This window comes from Geotrypetes seraphini, chromosome 1, assembly GCF_902459505.1.
Source record: "Geotrypetes seraphini chromosome 1, aGeoSer1.1, whole genome shotgun sequence".
NCBI lineage: Eukaryota > Metazoa > Chordata > Amphibia > Gymnophiona > Dermophiidae > Geotrypetes > Geotrypetes seraphini.
Window position 1 is genome coordinate 177,898,343 of NC_047084.1, and position 21,422 is coordinate 177,919,764.

General features: G+C 41.8%; 1 protein-coding gene across 2 annotated transcripts in view; it reads left to right on the forward strand.

The window, feature by feature from the left end:
- Positions 1–21,422, forward strand: part of PALLD (palladin, cytoskeletal associated protein) — a 792,721-nt gene that overhangs the window by 43,601 nt on the left and 727,698 nt on the right. For both annotated transcript variants that reach the window (XM_033942034.1, XM_033942043.1), the window contains exon 2: positions 6,868–7,923. In XM_033942034.1, the coding sequence (XP_033797925.1) occupies positions 6,974–7,923 (950 nt within the window). In that variant the 5' untranslated portion in view covers positions 6,868–6,973. The remainder of the gene's footprint in view (positions 1–6,867; positions 7,924–21,422) is intronic.

Here is a 21,422-nt window from a genome sequence, read left to right on the forward strand (position 1 = left end):
GAATATAAGCTCCTTAATCCAGTCATTAGATACTTTTTTCTTGTATATAATTTATTAATTGATTTCCTTAAAGTTCACTCATAAATTCTTGGATCATTTCATTGAGGACTTGAGATTATATGATTAGAGATTTTTAGTATTATGGAAATTATTTTTCTTCTTACTTTGTGTATGATCAGACAATCTTTCTGTACAAAATGTTTGATTTTGTTAAAAATTTAAAATGATAAATAAAGAATTTAAAAAAAAAACTTTACAGGGTTTAAAAAAGGTTTGAATAATTTCCAAAAAGTCCATAAACCAGTTATTAAGATGGACTTAGAGAAATCCACATCTTATTCCTAGAATAAGCAGCATAAAATCTGTTTTACTTTTTGGGATCTTGCCAGTTACTTGTGACCTTGATTGGCCACTGTTGGAAACAGGATACTGGAACTGATGGACCTTTGGTCTATCCCAGTATAGCAGCTTTTATGTGCTTAAGTTCTTTTAATAACATTGAATAGTTTTGTGTTATCTGAAAATGTAATCACCTTAATTGTTGTTCTGATTTCTAGATCATTTATGAACCAGCCCATATACAGATCTCTGTGACACTCCACTGTAAAAAGTCCATTTATTCCTACACTCTGTTTTTTACCCATTAACTAATTCTTAATCAACAATCCCATTAGACCATTTGTACAATTAGATCAATTGTCTTTTAAATCAACTGACCCATTAGCTGTCATGTATGTTAGATCATTTGCCATTAGACCAATGTCCATTAGATGAACTGCCATTAGACCAATTGTCAGGGACCCAATAAGGAGAAAGAATAAGGGAGAGGGACAGAAAGCTGAGTGAGGGATTCATGAGGGCTATGAGCTGTTTGGGTAAGAGAAAGAAGAGAATTTGCCCAACCATCATAATACTTCAGAATTCCTAACTCTGATTTCCGACCTTTCATTAATTCCTCTTTTTTCTTCGCCTACCCACACAGCTGGCAATACAATAGACATGATCTTCTGTCCCATAACTTATTCCGATTTATTTCATAACTTTCAATTCCATCAATTACCCTGGTCTGATCACTTACTTATTAGCTGGCACTTAGATTCCCCAGTACCCTCAAGAATAGTTCAAAAACTAAATAAAAAAGACACTTACATAACCCGTAATACTAATAAAATCACCCTTACATCCATTCAGGACCATTTCAATTTAAACCTCACTGACTTTTCCTCTCTCCCTCTTGATGAACAAACCTCTGTTTGGGGTTTATCTACCAACTCCCTATTAAATTCCCTAGCACCTCAACAGGAAAAAAAGAAAAATACTCCTAATCTGACCTATAAAAAACAATCTTGGTACAATGAAAATCTAACTATCTTACGTAGACAGCTATGCTCCATAGAGCATAAATGGCGAAAAACTAAATTACACAATTTCTTAATTCTTTACAGAGAAAAATCTTCTTTTTATAAAAAAGCCATTCAACAAGCCAAAAAAGAATATTTTGAAAAACTTATTCTCTCTACTCGCAACTCTTCTACTCTCTTCAATCTTGTGCAATCACTCTCTAAATATTCTACAAAAAAACTACCTCAAGCTTCTACTCCCTCTGCAACAGAACTACTAAAGTTCTTTGATAATAAAATCAAGAATATCAGAACACAGTTTGGTACTCCCTCTTCCTTTTCTTCTTCACACACTCCCAATGATTCTACTACTCTATCATTCAGTACCTTCTCTACTTTTAAAATGCCCTCTTTAGCTAATTTACTACTCATATTACAATCCCTCAATATTTCTAATACTCCATTGGAAAGTATTCCACCTTTCATTCTTAGAAAATTCTTTTCCTTCTTTGGTCCATACCTTTGGGAAATGATATCCAAATCACTCTCCAACAGCTCAGTTCCTACGAGCTGGAAAACTGCGCTCGTCTTCCCAAAAATTAAACATTACAATTTAGATCCTGTCATTCCAGCAAATTATCGACCTATTGCAAACCTTCCACTTATATCTAAACTAACAGAAAAAATTATTCACACACAACTATCAGACTTCATTGAAAAAACCTCTACTTTGCACCCCTGTCAAACCTGCTTCCGTTCTTCCTATTCTACAGAATTATCTCTGCTAGGCTTAATTTCAACCATACACTATTATCTTGATCATCAAAAATCTGTTCTTCTTATCTCACTCGATCTCTCTGCAGCCTTCGACACCATAGACCACTCTCTCCTCTTAAACAGACTTAAAGAATGCGGTATCACAGGTGCTGCACTATCCTGGTTCTCATCTTATTTTCAAGAACGCAGTTTCAAAGTCTCAGCCAATAACGAAATATCTCCTTCCCTATCTTTAACGTATGGTGTCCCACAAGGTTTTATTCTTTCCCCATTACTATTCAACATATTTCTATCTCCTCTCCTAACTTTAGCACAATCTATCGGCTTCACGATCTTTGCCTACGCTGATGACATTCAACTTCTACATCCAATTAATACATCTAATAATTCCGATATCAAATCTATAAACAATAAATTGGACTCCATAAACGACTTGCTTCATCTCAATAAACTTGCACTCAACATAGAAAAATCTCGCGGTCTCATATTTTCAACCAAAAAGCCAGAAACTCTCCAAGAAAAAATTTCTATCAAATCCATCCCAATCCAAATGGAGACAAAAATAAAACTCTTAGGTATTACCATTGATAATGGCCTATCATTCCACGACCACATAAGTTCAGTCGTAAAAACTTGTTTCTATAAACTCCGCTTAATACGCTCATTGACTTCAATTTTAGAAACTGAATCTATCAAAACTCTTGTTCATTCATTGATTATTTCTCATCTAGACTACTGTAACTCCCTCTTCAATGGATTACCACAAAAAGAAATTCGACGCCTTCAATTAATCCAAAACTCAGCTATAAAACTTATCTACAACCTAGGCAAATATGATCATGTCACACCAGCTTTGAAAGATGCTCACTGGCTTCCTGTGACACATCGTATCACATACAAAATTATTCTACTGACATTCAAAATAAAATCTTCACACTTACCATTATTTCTTCACAAACTTCTCATTCCTCAGTACTCCTCTCGAACTCTTAGATCTACAAATCAAAATTTCCTACTAATTCCTTCTATAAAAGAATTTTACTACACACGAAAAATAAATTTTGCGGTATCTGCCCCGACACTGTGGAACTCTCTCCCACAACCACTTCGAGAAGAACAAAATCTCGATAAATTCAAGAAAAGCTTAAAAACATTCCTATTTCTTGACGCATTTTCTTCAGTCTAAACTTCTCTTCAATTTCATACTTCATATACTACTCTACATCACATTCATTTTTCCCCACCCTATATGTTATAACCCCAACCCCTCTATCTCCTTTTTCTCTCTACAATGTAACTTTACCCACCCTTCCCCTTTTGCCCCCACTATCTAGTCTGTTATGTTAAAGTCTTGAATGTTCACTACACACTCTAATTTATTTAATATTTTATATTACTTGTACCTCTTTAAATTTCTCTTTTTTTTTTATTTTTTTTTTCCTTTTTTTTTAAATTTTATGTAAACCGGCTAGATATTAGCTTGATAGTCGGTATATTAAAACTCCAATAAACTTGAAACTTGAAACTTAAACTTGAAACTTGAATGAGTTATGGTATTCAAGATGTTACAGGGTGTGGTGAGGGGGTGGATGCTAGACCAGTGTTTCTCAACTCGGTCCTAGAGTACCCCCTTGCCAGTCAGGTTTTCAAGATTTCCACAATGAATATGCATGAAATACATTTGCATTTAATGGAGGCAGTGTATGCAAATCAAGTTTATGCAAATTCGATGTGGATATCCTGAAAACCTGACTGGCAAGGGGGTACTCCAGGACCGAGTTGAGAAACACTGTGCTAGACGATGCTAGGTTACACATTGGAAGTCATCATTCATGAAAAAAAATCTAGGTATCATGGACAATATGTTGAAATTTTCTGTGCAGTGGTGGCTAAAATGCAAACAGAATGTTAGGAATTATTAGGAAAGTAATAGATAATAAAACAAAGAACATTATAAAGCCACTTTAATTATTCCAAGGTATTGAATATTGTGTAACCACCAAAAAATATTCATTCGATAAATCAACACCAGAGATTCTATAAAGCAAGTTTCCAGCTTAATACAGAGAAAAGACCTCAGTGTTTACCAGGAACATACCCGGGAAACTTTCTATGGCAATAACACAGTTGCCATAGAGAAATACATCCTCGGTCTAAGACAAACTTTGTTTCAAAAACTACAAACAAAAGTCAAAAAAACTTTTTTTGAGTTCAATTTTCATAGAATAGGAAACCAGCACTTATCTTAGGTGATCACTCTGTATCCTCTGGTACGGTGTCAGGTCAAAAGCGCGTCGGGACAAAGGCGCGCCCAGACAATTGAGCGCAGCGCGGAGGCGTGTGCCGCTCAAAATTACTGATTTTAGGGCTCCGACGGGCTCCGACGGGGGTGTGGGGGGGGTAACCCCTCCACTTTACTTAATAGACATTGCACCGCGTTGTGGGGGCGTTGTGGGAGGTTTGGGGGGTTGTAACCCCCCACATTTTACTGAAAACTTCACTTTTTCCCTGTTTTTAGGGAAAAAATTAAGTTTACAGTAAAATGTGGAGGGTTACAACCCCCCAAGCCCCCCATAACGCCGGCACAATGTCTATTAAGTAAAGTGGGGGGGTTCCCCAACAAAAACCCCCATTGGAGCCCCTAAAAACAGTCATTTTTTAGCGGCATGCGCCTCCACGCTGCGCTCAATTGTCCAGGCGCGCCTTTGTCTTTCGCGCCGTTGTCTATGAACCCTCTGGTACAGCACTAGGGATTTTGGTTCAACTGCGGAGATTTTTTCAATACCAGAGGATACAGAGTGATCACCTAAGATAAGTGCTAGTTTCCTATCGTTCTATGAAAATTTAACTCGAAAAAAGTTTTTTGATTGTTGTTTATAGTTTTTGAAACAGAGTTTTTCTTAGACCGAGGATGTATTTCTCTATGGCAACTGTGTAATTGCCATAGAAAGTTTCCCGGGTTATGTTCCTGGGAAATACTGAAGTCTTTTCTCCGTATTAAGCTGGAAACTTGCTTTATAGAATCTCTGGTGTTGATTTATCTTATGAATATTTTTTGGTGGTTATATATTTATTAAAATATTCAGCTTGTATTAATTTATTTTTGTCATTGAGTATTGTGTGCAATTCTGGCCACTGCATCTCAAAAAAAGATGTAGCAGAATTAAAAAGGTGCAGAGAAAGTCAACCGAAATTATCATGAAGTTGGAATGACTCTTATACAAGGAAAAGCTAAAGAAGTTAAGGCTCTTCAGCTTCGAGAAGAGATGGCTGGGGGGGGGGAGGGTATGATAGAGGTCTACAAAATCCTGAGGGAGTAGAACAGGTAAATGTAAATTAATTGTTTACAAAACTAGGGGATGCACCATGAAGTTACATACTGTAGTAATAGTTTCAAAACAAATAGGAAAAATATTGTTTAATTCAATGCATAGTTAGATTTGGTAAAAGCAACTGGTGTAGCTGAGTTAAAAAAAAGGTTAGACAACAAGCTCAGCTAGAGCAACAAGCCACAAAGAGCTCGAAAAGTTAAATCATTGGCTCCTCTGACCAGGAGGGGAACCAAATAAAAAACTCAAGGGCTCAAATGGCCCACTGAGAAACCCCACCGATCAAGTGAAGCTACATTCAAAAATTGTCCCAAAATAATCAAGGCAAACACAGAATAATACAAATACAACCCTCCCCCCCAAAAAAAACTAAGGAAAAGTAAGAAAAAAGCTCCAACAGTACTTAGCTTTAGATGTTTGTAACCGTATATTTGTAAGCTAGTCAAGCAGCAGAACTACTTCTGATCTTCCCCCTTCAACAAGAGCTTTGTTTCATCAAATTATGCTGCTTCAGGAACGAAGGAATGTAATCCAAATGTGCATAAACTGCTGTAGTGAGGAAGTTCTGCAAATTATTTCAATATCAGTTATGATTTCAGGTCTGCATACCTTTCAACATTCTTGGTCTCTAGTAGGTTTGACAGAAGCAATCTCTGGTTGACCTTACCTTTGCTGGGTTTTAAATGATTTGGCAAAACCCCTAGGAGTAATCTCGCATACTGCCACTAGAGGTCATTTTTCCATATAAGGGCATCATTGCTATTCTTTTCTTTGCTAAAATACATTAGGTCTCCTTTTACTAAGCTGCGGTAAGCACTAATGCATGCTTATTGCAGGTTAAAATGCACTACCATGGAGCATGCTCCAGCATCCCACGGTCATTTCTGGCATGGCGCATACTAACCATGCATTAAAAAATGAAATGTATTTTTTTAGAGTTGGAATACATTTGAGGTGGAAAGTGGGAATGGCTATACTAATTAATACATAGGCATTGCCACATGCTGATTGGAGCAGGGTTAGCATGTGAACCCTTACCATCTATAAGATAGGTGGTAGTAAGGTCTTGGGCTAATGGCCACATGCTAATGGGGAAATTAGCACATGGTCATTTGGGGGAAAATAGAAAAATCTATCTTTGTACTGGTAGCAGTAAAAGTTGCCTCAGTATGTGGGAAAGGCCAGCTTTGGGGCTACTGCAGGCCACGTTTTATTACTGCTTGGTAATGAGGACCAAGGTTACTGGAAAACAATCTGATTTATAAAGTGAGAACTTATAGTATGAGGTAGAAACTGAATAATATTTATCCATCTCGCTACATAATTTTAGATCACTTAAAATATATGAAACTCAATATGGGTTTCTTAATCTAGTGTGCTGTTTATTCACCATTACTTTTCTATGGGTTCTTTTCTTGCAGCATACACAGAAGGAATTGTGAATAGTCTGTTCCACAAACTTTAATACTGAAGGAGGCTAACTCTGCAGAGAAAAAAAAAAAATCCAAAGGAAGCTTCCCTGGAAACATGTCTGAGGCCTCCTCCCCTGAATGTTACTATGATTCCCTTTCAAACCTGAAAGAAGGAGAAATGGATAGTGATTTTACTCTTGAACTTTCTGCATTTCTCAACCAGGATGAAATCAACAAGAGTCTTGACCTTGCCCAAGAAGCTTTTACTAACCCCAAAATGGAGGAATTAAATACAACGCAGAAATCCATCAATTTATCAAAACATTCTCCTGTAAATCTATTAGACAATGATCTTTTCAAGGAAGCAGGAAATCCTCTAAAGAATAACCAAAGGCCAAAGGCAACTGACAGGTTTATTAGAAAACAACTTGCAACTTCCGACACTCAAACAAGTAAAAGTTCTAAAGTTGTTAATCAAAGAAATGCAACCATCTCACCTCTCCTAACTACAAGTCCTAGCTTAATCCGGAGTCTTCAGACTAAATCATCTTTCAAAAATGCTGGGAGACACAGCTCAGGTTCACAAAGTCCATCCTTAAAATCAAAGCCATTGCATCATAGTGAGTCTACTTCACAGAATGATATGCACAACAAAGCAGCTACTTTTATTGAAGAGCTTTCATCTATTTTTAGAGAATCAACAAAATCAAGAAGCAGGAGCCCAGATGCGGACTCATCTTCACCTGATAGTGGATATTTGTCTCCCAAGAAAAAACAGCCAGTCATCAGTAATACTTCAGAGAGTTGTATGAATGCTCATAGTGATGCTACATCAGAGGCAAAGATACCCACTGTTGATCCTAAAGAATCCTCTCCTGAAATAAATAAATCGGTACATATTATTCAGCAACAAGAAAATGACCCTAACCACCAAGTTGTCAATTTACCTGGTGGTCCACCTTCTATTCCTCGGTTTACTCAAAAGCTTCGAAGTCAAGAAGTTGCTGAAGGAAAAAGTGTTCGACTGGAATGCAGAGTCACTGGAAACCCAACGCCACAAGTTAGGTAAGTGCAAAGTTCTTTATCTAGTCATAAGCAAAAGTCGCTATTTAAACCGTAATTTTTCTTCATTTTATAATTTGTGATTGCAACTACATTAAGGCTATCAAGTCCTGAAACATTACAGCAAGTTTTATTCATTCTTGCCCAAGGACCAAGAAGGTTTTATGTCTGGACTGTGTACATGAATATCCCACTTAGAGAGTATTTGTTCTGTTTTAAGTGACTGCTGATATTTTGCACCTGAAAAATGAAGTTCTCACTACAAAGATTTGGGCCGAATATGGGGGTCATATGATTCTAAGAGCCAGTGGGCCAAGGCACTTGAGTACATTTAGAGATAAGGAGAAGAAATAAGGTACAAATACTGCCTATGATGCTATTTAATTAGAGCTGCTGTCTCCTGCAGTGACCTCACAGTAATTATCCAAGCAGAGTTGAGAAGGGGGAAATAAGCTGATAGTTTAAGATAGTGTCCAGCAAACTTTCTTGAGCCATGGCACACTAAAGGTATTGACCATGGCTCGAGGCACCTGGAAGTGCGCGGATATTGCCATGATGACATGAAACGCATGTGTGACATCATCATGTCGATGTCCGCATGTGTGTGAAGGTCCTCCAGGCGGGCCCTGAGACGCTGTGGGGGGAGGGGGGAAGAAGGGAAGAGAGCCAGAGAGAAGGATAGGTGCTGGTGCCCACTGATTGCCTACAGGATGTGCCTCTCGCCATGAGAGGCACGTCCTGTAGGCAGTAAGCTGGCGCCAGTGCCTCTCCTCCTCCCCAGTGTACCGCAGCACACCTGAAATCTCAGGAGGAACACTAGTGTGCCTTGGCACACAGTTTGAGATACACTGGTTTAAGACAAAGCTAGCTGTAATTCACTATGGGGCTGATTCTACAAATACCTTCTCGATTGTAGACGGCAGTAGACATCCTATTGTCAACTCACCAGCTATTTGGAACGCACAATTAAAAAAAAAAAAATCCATTCTGCGAAGGATGCCTACAATATAGGCATTTGACTCACACCTAAAGAGGCACCTAGACATGCCTACTGAAGTCCAAGGCCGGCATGGACATGGTTTCCACCAGAAGTGGCCTTGAGTGTCCGTAATCACACATTTAAGGCTTGGCTACATTTAAAGCGTCTGTTATATTAAAAAAAAAAAAAGATGTGATTCTCTAGGACGCCGATACATGATTGACACACAATTGGCGGATGCCGAGATCAGCATCCTTTAGAGAGTCAGGCCCTAAGAGTTGAAGTGACATTTCTTTGCTGGGCCCTTTCCATTCTGTTTGCATATCCAAGCTGAACATTGCGCATTATTCATTTTTTTTTTTTTTATATTCTTTATTCATTTTCAAAATTACATTAAGTGTAAAATATATTCATTCACAGTAACAATAAATATATCACTTATAAACAATCATTGGTACATTATATAAATTTTATTCCTTCCCCTTTCCCATCCCTCCCATCCATATCTTCCATTATTATATAATATATGTAATAAGAAAAATACCCATTATGCGCATTATTCATTTTTGCCTATTGCATAGGTCTAGGTTTGTTCAGGGGTATACAACAGGTTTTTTTTTTTGCAGCAGTTCCTCTTCTGAGGAATTCTCTTCCAGTTATGATTTATTCAGAACTGTCTTATGTCAAATTTAGATCAATGTTTAAGGACATCTTTTTGGTTTAGCATTTCTATGAGAATTTATTTTTCTTTGAGATTTGATTATTTTGATTTAATTAAATTTTTATATTTTATTTTTCTTTTGGTTTTTCTTTACTGCTCTTCTTCTGCTTTCCTATTTTTTTAATGGCATTCTTTTCATTTCTTGTTTTTATATTTTGTTGTTGGCAAATTGAAGTGCGGTTAAAATTTTTAATAAACATAATGGACTTTTGTGTATGTGAAGGGTAGAAGCTGGTCTTTACACTGTCTATTACATTAGTACATAATAATAAAAATAATAATCTGGAGTCTGATATTCAGAGTTTATGATCCTAACCTTGAAAGTTAGGTTCCCATCTTGGCCTCTGAACATTTGCAGAGAAGAGCGACTAAAATGGTAAAGGGGCTGGAGGAATTGCCATACAGCGAGAGATTAGAGAAACTGGGCCTCTTCTCCCTTGAAAAGAGGAGACTGAGAAGGGGACATGATCAAAACATTCAAGATAATGAAAGGGAATAGATTTAGTATATAAGGACAGGTTGTTCACCCTCTCCAAGGTAGAGAGAAAGAGAAGGCACTCTCTAAAGTTAAAAGGGGATCGATTCCGTGCAAACGTAAGGAAGTTCTTCTTCACCCAGAGAGTGGTAGAAAACTGGAACGCTCTTTTGGAAGCTGTTATAGGGGAAAACACCCTACAGGGATTCAACACAAAGTTAGACAGGTTCCTGCTGAACCAGAACGTAAGCAGGTAAGACTAGTCTCAGTTTTCTAAAGGCTTTTAGGAACTAGATGACAACAAGAATTAATTTAGGAGCAGTACAAAATGTTAGGAGCAAAGCTTGGATTCTCAGCACTAGACACCTAAATTTGGTTCATAAATCTAAGCAAATGAATGCCAGGCCTAACTTTAGGAGTATCCCTTTTTAAGATCTTAAATTTAGGTAAATTTTCAAGAGACAACTTAGGCTTCTATGTGTGACTGAAAATAGAAAACAAATTTAGGAGCCCAGGTTTTTATGAATATCAAGCCCTTGGATTTTTAGCCTGTCTTTCCAAATATTGTTCAAAGCAACTTATTATTAATTTACAGTAGGTACAATAAATTGTTTTGCAAAGAGTTATACTTGAGCTACTTTCCCTCCATAGATACTTGAATAAGCAATCTCTTCATATATTAATTCATACCCTATGCACCTCATTGTCTTCCTCAATAGCTTATTAACCCCTCCCCTCCCCTTTTCAAAACTGCGAAAGCAGTTTTTAGCAGCGTGGAGTGGAAAGGGTAGAGGTGAATCGCTTGTTTACTCTTTCCAAAAATATTAGGACTAGGGGGCATGCAATGAAGCTACTAAGTAGATTTAAAACAGATCGGAGAAAATATCTTATCACACAACGTGTAATTAAACTCTGTAAATCATTCCCGGAGAATGTAGTGAAATCAGTTAGGTTAGCAGGGTATAAAAAAAGGTTTGGATAAATTCCTAAAAGGGAAGTCCATAGGCTATTATTGAGATGGCTTGGGGAAATCCACTGCTTATTCTTAGAATAAGTAGCATAAAATCTGTTTTATTACTTGGGATCTAGCTAGGCTCTTGGAACCTGGCTTGGCCAGTGTTGGAAACAGGATACTGGGCTTCATGGACCTTCGGTCTGTCCCAGTATGGCAATTCTTACATTCTTATGTTCTTAAGTAGTATGCTGAGAGGCCGGAGCTAGCAGGATTGGTATTTTTGGAACCCCCCTGCAACAAACTGCATTAATCAATTTCAAGCAGTTGGATGAGATAGAAGAAGTCCCATTACACAGATAAGATTTTTATCAATATAATATATGAGGTCATGAGATTAAAATAGGCCTCACTCAGAAGCAAGTAATGTAGAGAATGTGATAATGCAATGAAAAGGAAGGAGAGGGAAAGCATTATATATTAAAGATCATATTAAAGCCACAGAATTGCAGGATCTGCAGGGTAAGGAAGAGGCACTGTAGGTCAATCTGGCAAGAGGGAATAGAAAATGTATTTACATTGGTGAGATATACAAGCCTGCTTCACAGATAGAAGAAGTAGACAGAGATTTAATAGTAGACATTCAGAATATAGCTATAAAAGGGGAAGTATTACTAATAGGTGATTTTAACATGCCAGATGTTGCTTGGGGTATTCCTATTGTGGGGTCTTCTAGAAGTAGGGAGATCCTGGATTCTTTATAAGGAGAACTAGTCCATCAATTGGTAATGGAACCCACGTGGGATGGGGCCCTACTGGACTTAGTGCTTGCAAACAGTAAAACTGTTTCTGATGTTACAGTGGGTAACCTTCTAGCATCCAGTGATCACTGCAAAGTATGGTTTAATATTAAGACAGGTGTTGAGAAGATTCATTCAAATGTAAAGGTTTACATTAAGGATTACATCAAGGAATTGTTGTATGGATGGAGACATCTGGAAGAAGTAGGAAAGCAGTGGGTAAAACTGAAAGGAGCTATTGTAAGGACATGAAGCAGTAACAGAGGGAAAGGTTCTGGGCTACCGAAGGCAGCATGTTTACTTCACTCACGCTGCTGGCGGCCTGAAGAGTGCAAGAGCAGTTGCTAAGAGGGAGAAGGGTGAGGAACTATCGGATCCCATGGAGGGAGGAATATGGTGGGGATGGGGGAGGGTTGCAGGGCGATCACAGGGGGGTAGCTACTAGAGAGACACTGGACCACAGGGATGGGAAGGAAAAAAAGAAAGAGATGCCAGACCTTTGGGAGAGGGAAGAGAGAGGGAAGGCAGAGATGCCAGAGAATGGTAGGGAGGCGGAGAGAAGGGAAGGAGAGAAGAGGAGATACCAGACCACAAGAAGGGAGAAAGGGAAGGAGAGAATTGATGGACAACTGGAGGGGGGAGGGAAGGAGAAAGAGATGCCAGACCAGGAAAGGGAAGGATAAGAGTGAGAGATTCCAGCCTAAGTTAGGGAGGAAGAAGGAAGGGAAGGAGAGAGACACAAGTCTACAAGAAGGGGGGAGGGAAGGAGAGAGATGCCTGACTACTGGAGGGGGAGGTAAGAAGAGATATGCCAGACCTTGGAAGGGAGGAGGAAGGAAGGGAAGGAGAGAGATACCTGACCACAGGAAAGGAAAAGGGAAGGATAGAGATGTCACACTACTTGAGGGGATAGGGAAGGAGAGAGAGAAGCCAGAACATGGAAAGGAAGGAGGAGAAAGATGCCAGACTAAGGTAGAGGAGAGGAGGAAGAGAAGGTCAGAGAGTTGTCAGACCACAAAGGGGAAGGAGGGAAGGGAAGGAGAGGAGGGAGATGCCAGACTGTAGGAAGGGGAGGAGAAAGATGTCAGACAACCAGAAGGGGAGAGAGAGGAAGGAGATGCTGTTCAAGGATAGAGAGGAAGGAGAAAGAGAGGTAGGAGATGGTGTACAGGGACGGGAAGGGTGGGGAAAGGAAGGGAAGGGAAGGCAGGAGAGATGGATGAAATGCTGTTTAAGAAAAGATGGGAATAGGGGAGAAGAAAGAGGGAGGAGATGGTGCACATGGATAGATGGGAAGACATGGAAAAGTAGATAGATTTGAGAATAAAGTTAAATATTAAAAGTTAATCTCAGAGATGAATGTAGGGCAGAAAGTAAAGAAGGACAGAAAAATAGCAAATGGATAAGAAGGTCCTGAAAACAGACAGATGGAAGTGTAACCAGAGACTGGGAAAAGATGATTAGAAAAAGAATATCACCAGATAAAAAATATAGGAAAAATTATTTTATTTTCAATTTACAATTAAAATATGTCAGTTTTGAGAATTTACATCTCCTGTCTATGCTTTGTACTGTTCAGGAAGAAATGAATTTGTTTCTATTTTTCTGGTGTTTTACTGCATGCAGAGTCTGGCATCTTAGGGTTTCGTTTGTATATATTAGGACTTTTAGGGGTCCTTTTATCAAGCTGCGGTAGGGGTTTAACGTGCGTAACACCGTGCGTTAAACCGCCTGCCGCGCTAGCCGCTAACGGGGGTTAGCGTGTGATGAAATGTCTGACGCGCTAACCCCGCTTGCACGGTTGGATAAAAGGACCCCTTAGTTTCTGGTTCTGGATTTTTCATAGTGTTTATCTGTGTTCTGCATATGTAATCAAGGCCAGATGTTCTGTTAGGAATGAATGTCGAGAAGCATTATAGATGTCATGGCTCAAAATAGGAACATATTTTTTGGTTCTCATTCACCCCTTTTGGACCCAAAATGGCCTTTACTTTAAAATTAGTTAAGACCACTGATGTTCAATGTTCTCCTTATGACATTTAGCCTATTGGTTTGGGACATCAGATTAGAGAATAACATGGGGACAAATTTTTGCCCGTCCCTGCAAGAACTCAATTTCCATGTCCCGCCCGCGGGTTTTGACGCTTTCCTTGTCCCTGTTCCTGTAAACTCTGCCTTAACCGCAAAACTGCACAAGCCACAAACACATATTATTTTAAAATGTTTGAGGCTTGTGCAGATGAGGACAGAGCTGGCAGGGACAAGAAAAGAACTCGCCGGGATGGGAAAATGAGTGCCTGCGGAGATGGGGGAAAAGTAGTCCCCTTGTCATTCTCTACACCTGATTACCTTGCCTGCCTTACCACCCCTTACAGTCCATCCTGTCCTCTGTGTTCACTGAATGACTTTTGTCTAGTACTATCTGGACCACATCAGGCACAACTTGAATCCACACGTCACCAAGCATTCTGTTTTAAAGGCCCATCTTCCTGGAATTCTCTTCATCTTTCTATCCGCAATATTCCATCTCTTAAGGAATTCAAAGTTGCCTTCAATTTGTGGCTATTCACCCAATTAACAGACTTCATCGAAAAAACTAAGACTCTGCATCCTAATCAGACCAGATTTCGCCAACATCATTCCATCAAGCTTTCTCTTATCGGTCTAACAACAAAGATACTTTACCACCTCGATCACTACCAGTCAGTATGGCTCATTTCTCTAGACCTATTTTCTGCGTTTGACACAATCGATCACAACCTCTTACCTTACGTCTCCAGGAAATTGGAATTTCTGACCAGGTCTTGGATTGGTTTTCATCTTTCTTTACTGACAGGTCTTCAAAGGTCATCTTCAACTCTAATGTGTTAAAGCCCCTTAAAAATAATCAAAGTATTCCACAAGGTTCCATCTTATCTCCACTACTTTTCAACATTTTCATGTCCCCGCTCTTAACTGTAGGGCAGGCTATAGGTTTCACAATATTTGCGTATGTGGATGATGTTCAATTAATCCATCCTATAGATCTCAGCAAACTAGATGAAGTTTCTAAAATAAACCTGAAATTAGAGAAAATAAAATCCTGGCTAGATGATAACAAATTAGCACTAAGGCCCTGATTGTGTATAGGACGCCCAGGAGAGGTGTCCTATACAGAATCGGTCCTACACTAAACCCCGATTCTGTAACCAGCGTCCATGGTACAGACGCCGGTTAGAGAATCGGATTAAATTAGACACAGTCGCTACACTTATCGTTGCAAGGGATCTCTCCCTGCTGCAATAAATATAGCGGCCGCGGCCGCCTGTCCCATCATCGGCAGGAGGATGCCCAACTCCTCCTGTCGGAACCCTGAACCCCGAACTCCCCCTCCCCCCAAACTGATAATCGCCGACAGGAGGATGCCCAACTCCTCCTGTCGGAACCCCAAACCCCGAACCCCCCTCCCCCCCAAACTGGTAATCGCCGACAGGAGGATGCCCAACTCCTCCTGTCGGAACCCCGAACCCCCCTCCCCCCCAAACTCGTAATGGCCGACAGGAGGATGCCCAACTCCTCCTGCCGGAAAGCCCGACCCCCCGCCCCAACTAATCTCCCTCCCCCAACTAACCTTTAAAAGTTGGTCGGCTGGACAGATCTTGCTGCCGTCCAGCCGACAGGCCCGCCTCGTGGAAATGAGACGGGCCCGCCCCTTCCCAGCCCATCCCCGCTAAATCTAAGGCCTGATTGGCCCAGGCTCTAGAAGCCTGGACCAATCAGGCCTTAGGCATAGCGGGTCCGCCCATCCCCATTAATCCTAAGGCCTGATTGGCCCAGGTGCCTAGTTGGGGCAGGGGGTCGTCGGGCTTTCCGGCAGGAGGAGTTGGGCATCCTCCTGTCGGCCATTACGAGTTTGGGGGGGAGGGGGGTTCAGGGTTCCGACAGGAGGAGTTGGGCATCCTCCTGTCGGCGATTACGAGTTTGGGGGGGAGGGGAGTTCGGGGCTCGGGGTTCCAACAGGAGAAGTTGGGCATCCTCCTGCCGGTGATGGGACAGGCGGCCGCGGCCGCTATACTTATTGCAGCAGGGAGATCCCTTGCCACGATCAGTATAGCGGCCACGTCTACTTACAATGTAGACCAGCATTTTGCTGGCCTACATTTTAAGCGTCTCTTCCTCTACTAGGGAGACGCGTAGGGCCTCCTAGGTTCGCCTAAGGCCCGCCTAAGGCCTTTAGGCGAACTTAGGCATCTTGCGGGCCTCCCTAGGCTCCCGGAGGCGCCTTCAATATAGGCGGCCTGCCTGGGGAGCATTTTAAAAAAAACGTGCATCCCGATTGACTGATTAGACTGCTGTAGGACGCCTACAGCTGCCTAAAATCGGGACGCACTTTGGAGAATCAGGGCCTAAATGTTGAAAATCAATAGTTAAGTTATTCCCTAACAAAGGTTTAACTATCCATGTGCCTTTAAAACTCAATTCTCTACTGATTAAAATTGTTAACTCTTTAAAGTTATTAGGGGTTACATTTGACAATAAGTTCAGTTACCATCTTCATATCAGCACGGTAGTCCAACGCTGTTTCCATTGTTTACGAATGATTAGATTGCTAGCTAATCTCTTGGAACCTGCATCCTTAAATGTCTTAATTCACTCTCTTGTATTGATTACTGTAATGCTCTGTTTAAGTGCATAACGAAAAAAGAAATCAGGCGACTACAAATTATACAGAATACAGCTGTAAAAATTATTTTCAATGCAAAAAAATATGATTATGTATCACCCCTTATCTACAAAGCTCATTGGCTCCCTGTTGAGCACAGAATCGATTATAAAATTATTTTATTGACGTTTAAAACCCGTTCAAGTAACCAACCTGAATTTATTAATAATCTAATCATACCTTACTGCCCCTCTAAAGTTCTTCGCTTTGCATCTCAAAATCTCCTAATAATTCCTTCCTTAAAACATATCAATACCATTACATCTAATAATTTTGCGATAACTGCCCCTTCGTTTTGGAATTCTACCTCTAACCATCTTCGTACAGAAGTTTCTCATCCCATTTCAAAAATAACCTAAAAACTTTTTTATTTCAAGATGCTTTTGACGCCTAACTGCCCTTATTAGGGCTAAAATTTTTAAATTTTAATAATCATGATTTTTTTTTTTTTTAATTCCCTTCCTATTGTACCTACCTTTTATATTAACTTTACTTGTGCCCATTCATTTTTATGTTATGTAATATTTGTCTCGTAACCTATCTCAAGTTTTACCTATGTAAGCCTGTGTCTTTGGATCCTCATTAGCACTTATTTGTACATCACTTAGAAGTTTGATTGAGCGGTATAAAAAATTTCTTAATAAACTTGAAACTTGAAGCCTACTCGTCTACTTAGCATGAAAACTTGGGTCTCCAATGTATTCAGGCTGAATCAATGTCCTTCTAGCCCAGCCTCTAGTCTATACTCTACTCTGTGTTTTCTGTGAGTGATATGTTTCTTTTCCATTTACATAATGGTGTTCTTTTTCTTGTATGAGTGATATGCTTCTTTCCTATTTACCGTATTTTCGCGGATATAACGCGCACGTTATACGCGTTTTTACGTACCGCGCATACCCCTCGCGCGTTATATGCGTGAGCGCGGTATACAAAAGTTTTTAAACATAGTTCCCACCCCGCCCGACGCCCGATTCACCCCCCCAGCAGGACCGCTCGCACCCCCACCCCGAACGACCGCTCGCACGCGCTCCCACCCGCACCCGCATCCACGATCGGAGCAAGAGGGAGCCCAAGCCCTCTTGCCCGGCTGACTCCCCGACGTCCGATACATCCCCCCCCCCCCCCGGCAGGACCACTCGCACCCCCACCCCGAAGGACCGCCGACTTCCCGACAATATTGGGCCAGAAGGGAGCCCAAACCCTCCTGGCCACGGCGACCCCCTAACCCCACCCCGCACTACATTACGGGCAGGAGAGATCCCAGGCCCTCCTGCCCTCGACGCAAACACCCCTCCCCCTAACGACCGCCCCCCCAAGAACCTCCGACCGCCCCCCCAGCCGACCCGCGACCCCCCTGGCGACCCCCACGACCCCCCACCCCCCTTCCCCGTACCTTTGGTAGTTGGCCGGACAGACGGGAGCCAAACCCGCCTGTCCGGCAGGCAGCCAACGAAGGAATGAGGCCGGATTGGCCCATCTGTCCTAAAGCTCCGCCTACTGGTGGGGCCTAAGGCGCGTGGGCCAATCAGAATAGGCCTTGGAGCCTTAGGTCCCACCTGGGGGCGTGGCCTGAGGCACATGGGCCCAACCCGACCATGTGCCTCAGGCCGCGCCCCCAGGTGGGACCTAAGGCTCCAGGGCCTATTCTGATTGGCCCACGCGCCTTAGGCCCCACCAGTAGGCGGAGCTTTAGGACGGATGGGCCAATCCGGCCTCATTCCTTCGTTGGCTGCCTGCCGGACAGGCGGGTTTGGCTCCCGTCTGTCCGGCCAACTACCAAAGGTACGGGGAAGGGGGGTCGGCCAGGGGGGTCGCGGGTCAGCTGGGGGGGCGGTCGGAGGTTCTTGGGGGGGGCGGTCGTTAGGGGGGAGGGGGGTTTGCGTCGAGGGCAGGAGGGCCTGGGATCCCTCCTGCCCGTAATGTAGTGCGGGGTGGGGTTAGGGAGTCGCCGTGGCCAGGAGGGTTTGGGCTCCCTCCTGGCCCGATATTGTTGGGGAGTCGGCGGTCCTTCGGGGTGGGGGTGCGAGTGGTCCTGCCGGGGGGGGATGTATCGGACGTCGGGGGGGGCATCAGGCTTTCAGGATGGGGACAGACCTTCAAGGGGGGACAGGACTTCAAGGGGGGACAGTGCACGGAAAGTCAGGGGGGGTGAACGGAGAGTCGGGACAGCGCACGGAAAGTCAGGGCAGTGCACGGAAGTCAGGGGGGGTGAACGGAGAGTCGGGACAGCGCACGGAAAGTCAGGGCGGGCGAAAGGAGCGTCGGGCATCATGCGCGGTATACCCGTGAGCGCGGTATACAAAAGTTTTTGTACTTATCATCGTGATTTCTGCGCGCTATACCCGTGTGCGCGTTTTACACGGGTGTGCGTTATATCCGCGAAAATACGGTACACAATGGCAATCTTTTCCTCTTCCTCCCACCCCCCCCCAATTTTAGATTCTAAACCACTTAATTCAGTCCTGTACCATTGCAGCGGTACAGTAAATGCAGTAAATGTAAAATAAATAAATAGATTGGTGAAATATAATTTGATATAAAGTAGTATCATTTTATTGGGCTAACTTAATACTTTTACTGAGTAGCTTCCATGCATAAAAGCTCCCTCTTGCACCTCAATTAGTGAGTGTTAACTGTGAAATCTAGCCAAGAAATGTAGAGTTAGTGCAATATAAAGTCTGACTGATATTTCAGTTTCTTTGTTAATATTTATTCCTGTGCAAACAAGAACTGCAAAGTAAAACAAAAAGGTGAATCTTAACAATTTTGCAATGTCCAAGTACTGTGCGTGCTTTAAAATAATATTCCTTTAAAGATTGCTCAGCTTTTGTTTTACTTTTTCATATTATACTGAAGATGTCACTCTTGCATAAGTCAGGTAAAGGCAGTGTGGCTATGTGCAATGTGTTCCTTGCATAGTGCCTTTCATTTCAGTGTTGATAGACACCAGAGGGTAGCATTGGGCCCAGATGTTGCATATAAAGTACAAAGAAAAATGTTTCCTCTTAAGTGGAGTTTCTACTTCTCTATATATAAGATGGATGAAGCTCTGAGTTCGGTGAATTATGGCAGACAGTTTCAACTCTTAATATTGAATTGTACAGCATGAAATGTTTCTTTCTGTACAATCCTAATGATAAAGGAGAGAAAAATCTTGGTTAGTTGCTTATTAATACCATCAAGCTTGAAGCTTCATGACTTCCGGCTTGTCTTGATATCTCTGTTGTACAGATGAGTCTTTTCTTGCAGTCTCACAGGACCTGAAACGAGAGACTAACAACACAGATAAACAAACAACATAAAAGAGAGAAAAAAAAGAGTTTCTGAGTCTCTGGAGTGGACAACAGTCCATGATATCCTCGTCTTGTTTTTCTGTGATGTATATAGATAACTGGGTCAGTGATGGCTCTGCTGAAGAGCTGTATTGTCTTCTGTGGGATTCTGGTTCCCAGGTGATGCCAAGTTTCTGTTGGTGATCTGAAGCCCTGCTTCTCTGGCGGCACATGGAAAGTAAGTGTCTGGTCCTTCATCGGTCAGTTAAGAACATAAGAATTGCCGCTGCTGGGTCAGACCAGTGGTCCATCGTGCCCAGCAGTCGTCTCACACAGCGGCCCTTAGGTCAAAGACTAGTGCCCTATTTAAGTCTAGCCTTGCTTGCGTATGTCCTGTTCCAGTAGGAACTTATCCAACCTTGTCTTGAATCCCTGAAGGGTGCTTTCCTCTATAACAGCCTCCGAAAGAGCGTTCCAGATTTCTACCACTCTCTAGGTGAAGAAGAAATTCCTTACATTTATACGGAATCTTTTCCCTTCTAACTTTAGCAAGTGCCCTCTCATTCTCTTCACCCTGGAGAGTGTGAACAACCTGTCTTTATCTACTAAGTCTATTCCCTTCAATATCTTGAATGTTTTGATCATGTCCCCTTTCAGTCTCCTCTTCTCAAGGGAGAAGAGGCCCAGTTTCTCTAGCCTCTCGTTGTATGGCAACTCCCCTAGTCCCTTAACCGTTTTTGTCGCTCTTCTGTGAACCCTTTCGAGTAGTACTATGTCCTTTTTCATGTATGGCAATCAGTGTTGGACGCAGTGTTCTAGGTGGGGGTGTACCATGGCCCGGTATAACGGCATAACCTTTTCAGATATGTTTGTGATCCCCTTCTTAATCATTCCTAGCATTCTGTTTACCCTTTTCACCGTCGCCGTGCATTGCGCAGACGGTTTCATTGACTTGTCTACAAGTACTCCCAAGTTTCTTTCCTGGGGGCTCTCTCCGAGTATAGCTCTGGACATCCTGTATTCATACATATGATTTTTGTTACCGACATGTATCACCTTGCACTTATCCACGTTGAACCTCATTTGCCATTATGCAGCCCATTCCTCGAGCGTATTTATATCCCTTTGTAGGTCTTTGCAATTTTTCTGTGTCCTCACTACTCTGAATAACTTTGTATTGTCCGCAAATTTAATCACCTCACTTGTCGTGTCAATTTCTAGGTCATTTATAAATATGTTGAAGAGCACAGGCCCAAGCACCGAACCCTGTGGCATTCTACTTGTGACGCTTCTCCAGTCCAAGTATTATCCATTCACCCCCACTCTCTGTTTCCTATCCGCCAACCAGTTTTTAATCCATGTAAGTATATCACCCTCGATTCCATGGCTCGCAATTCTTTGAAGTAGGCATTCATGCAGAACCTTGTCGAACACCTTCTGAAAATCTAGATATATGATGTCGACCGGGTCACCCTTGTCTATCTGCCCATTTACTCCTTCGAAGAAGTGCAGTAAGTTTGTCAAGCAAGATCTTTCTTTGCTGAAGCCGTGCTAGCTGGTCCTCATCAGTTTGTGTCCGTCAAGGTGATCGATAATGCGGT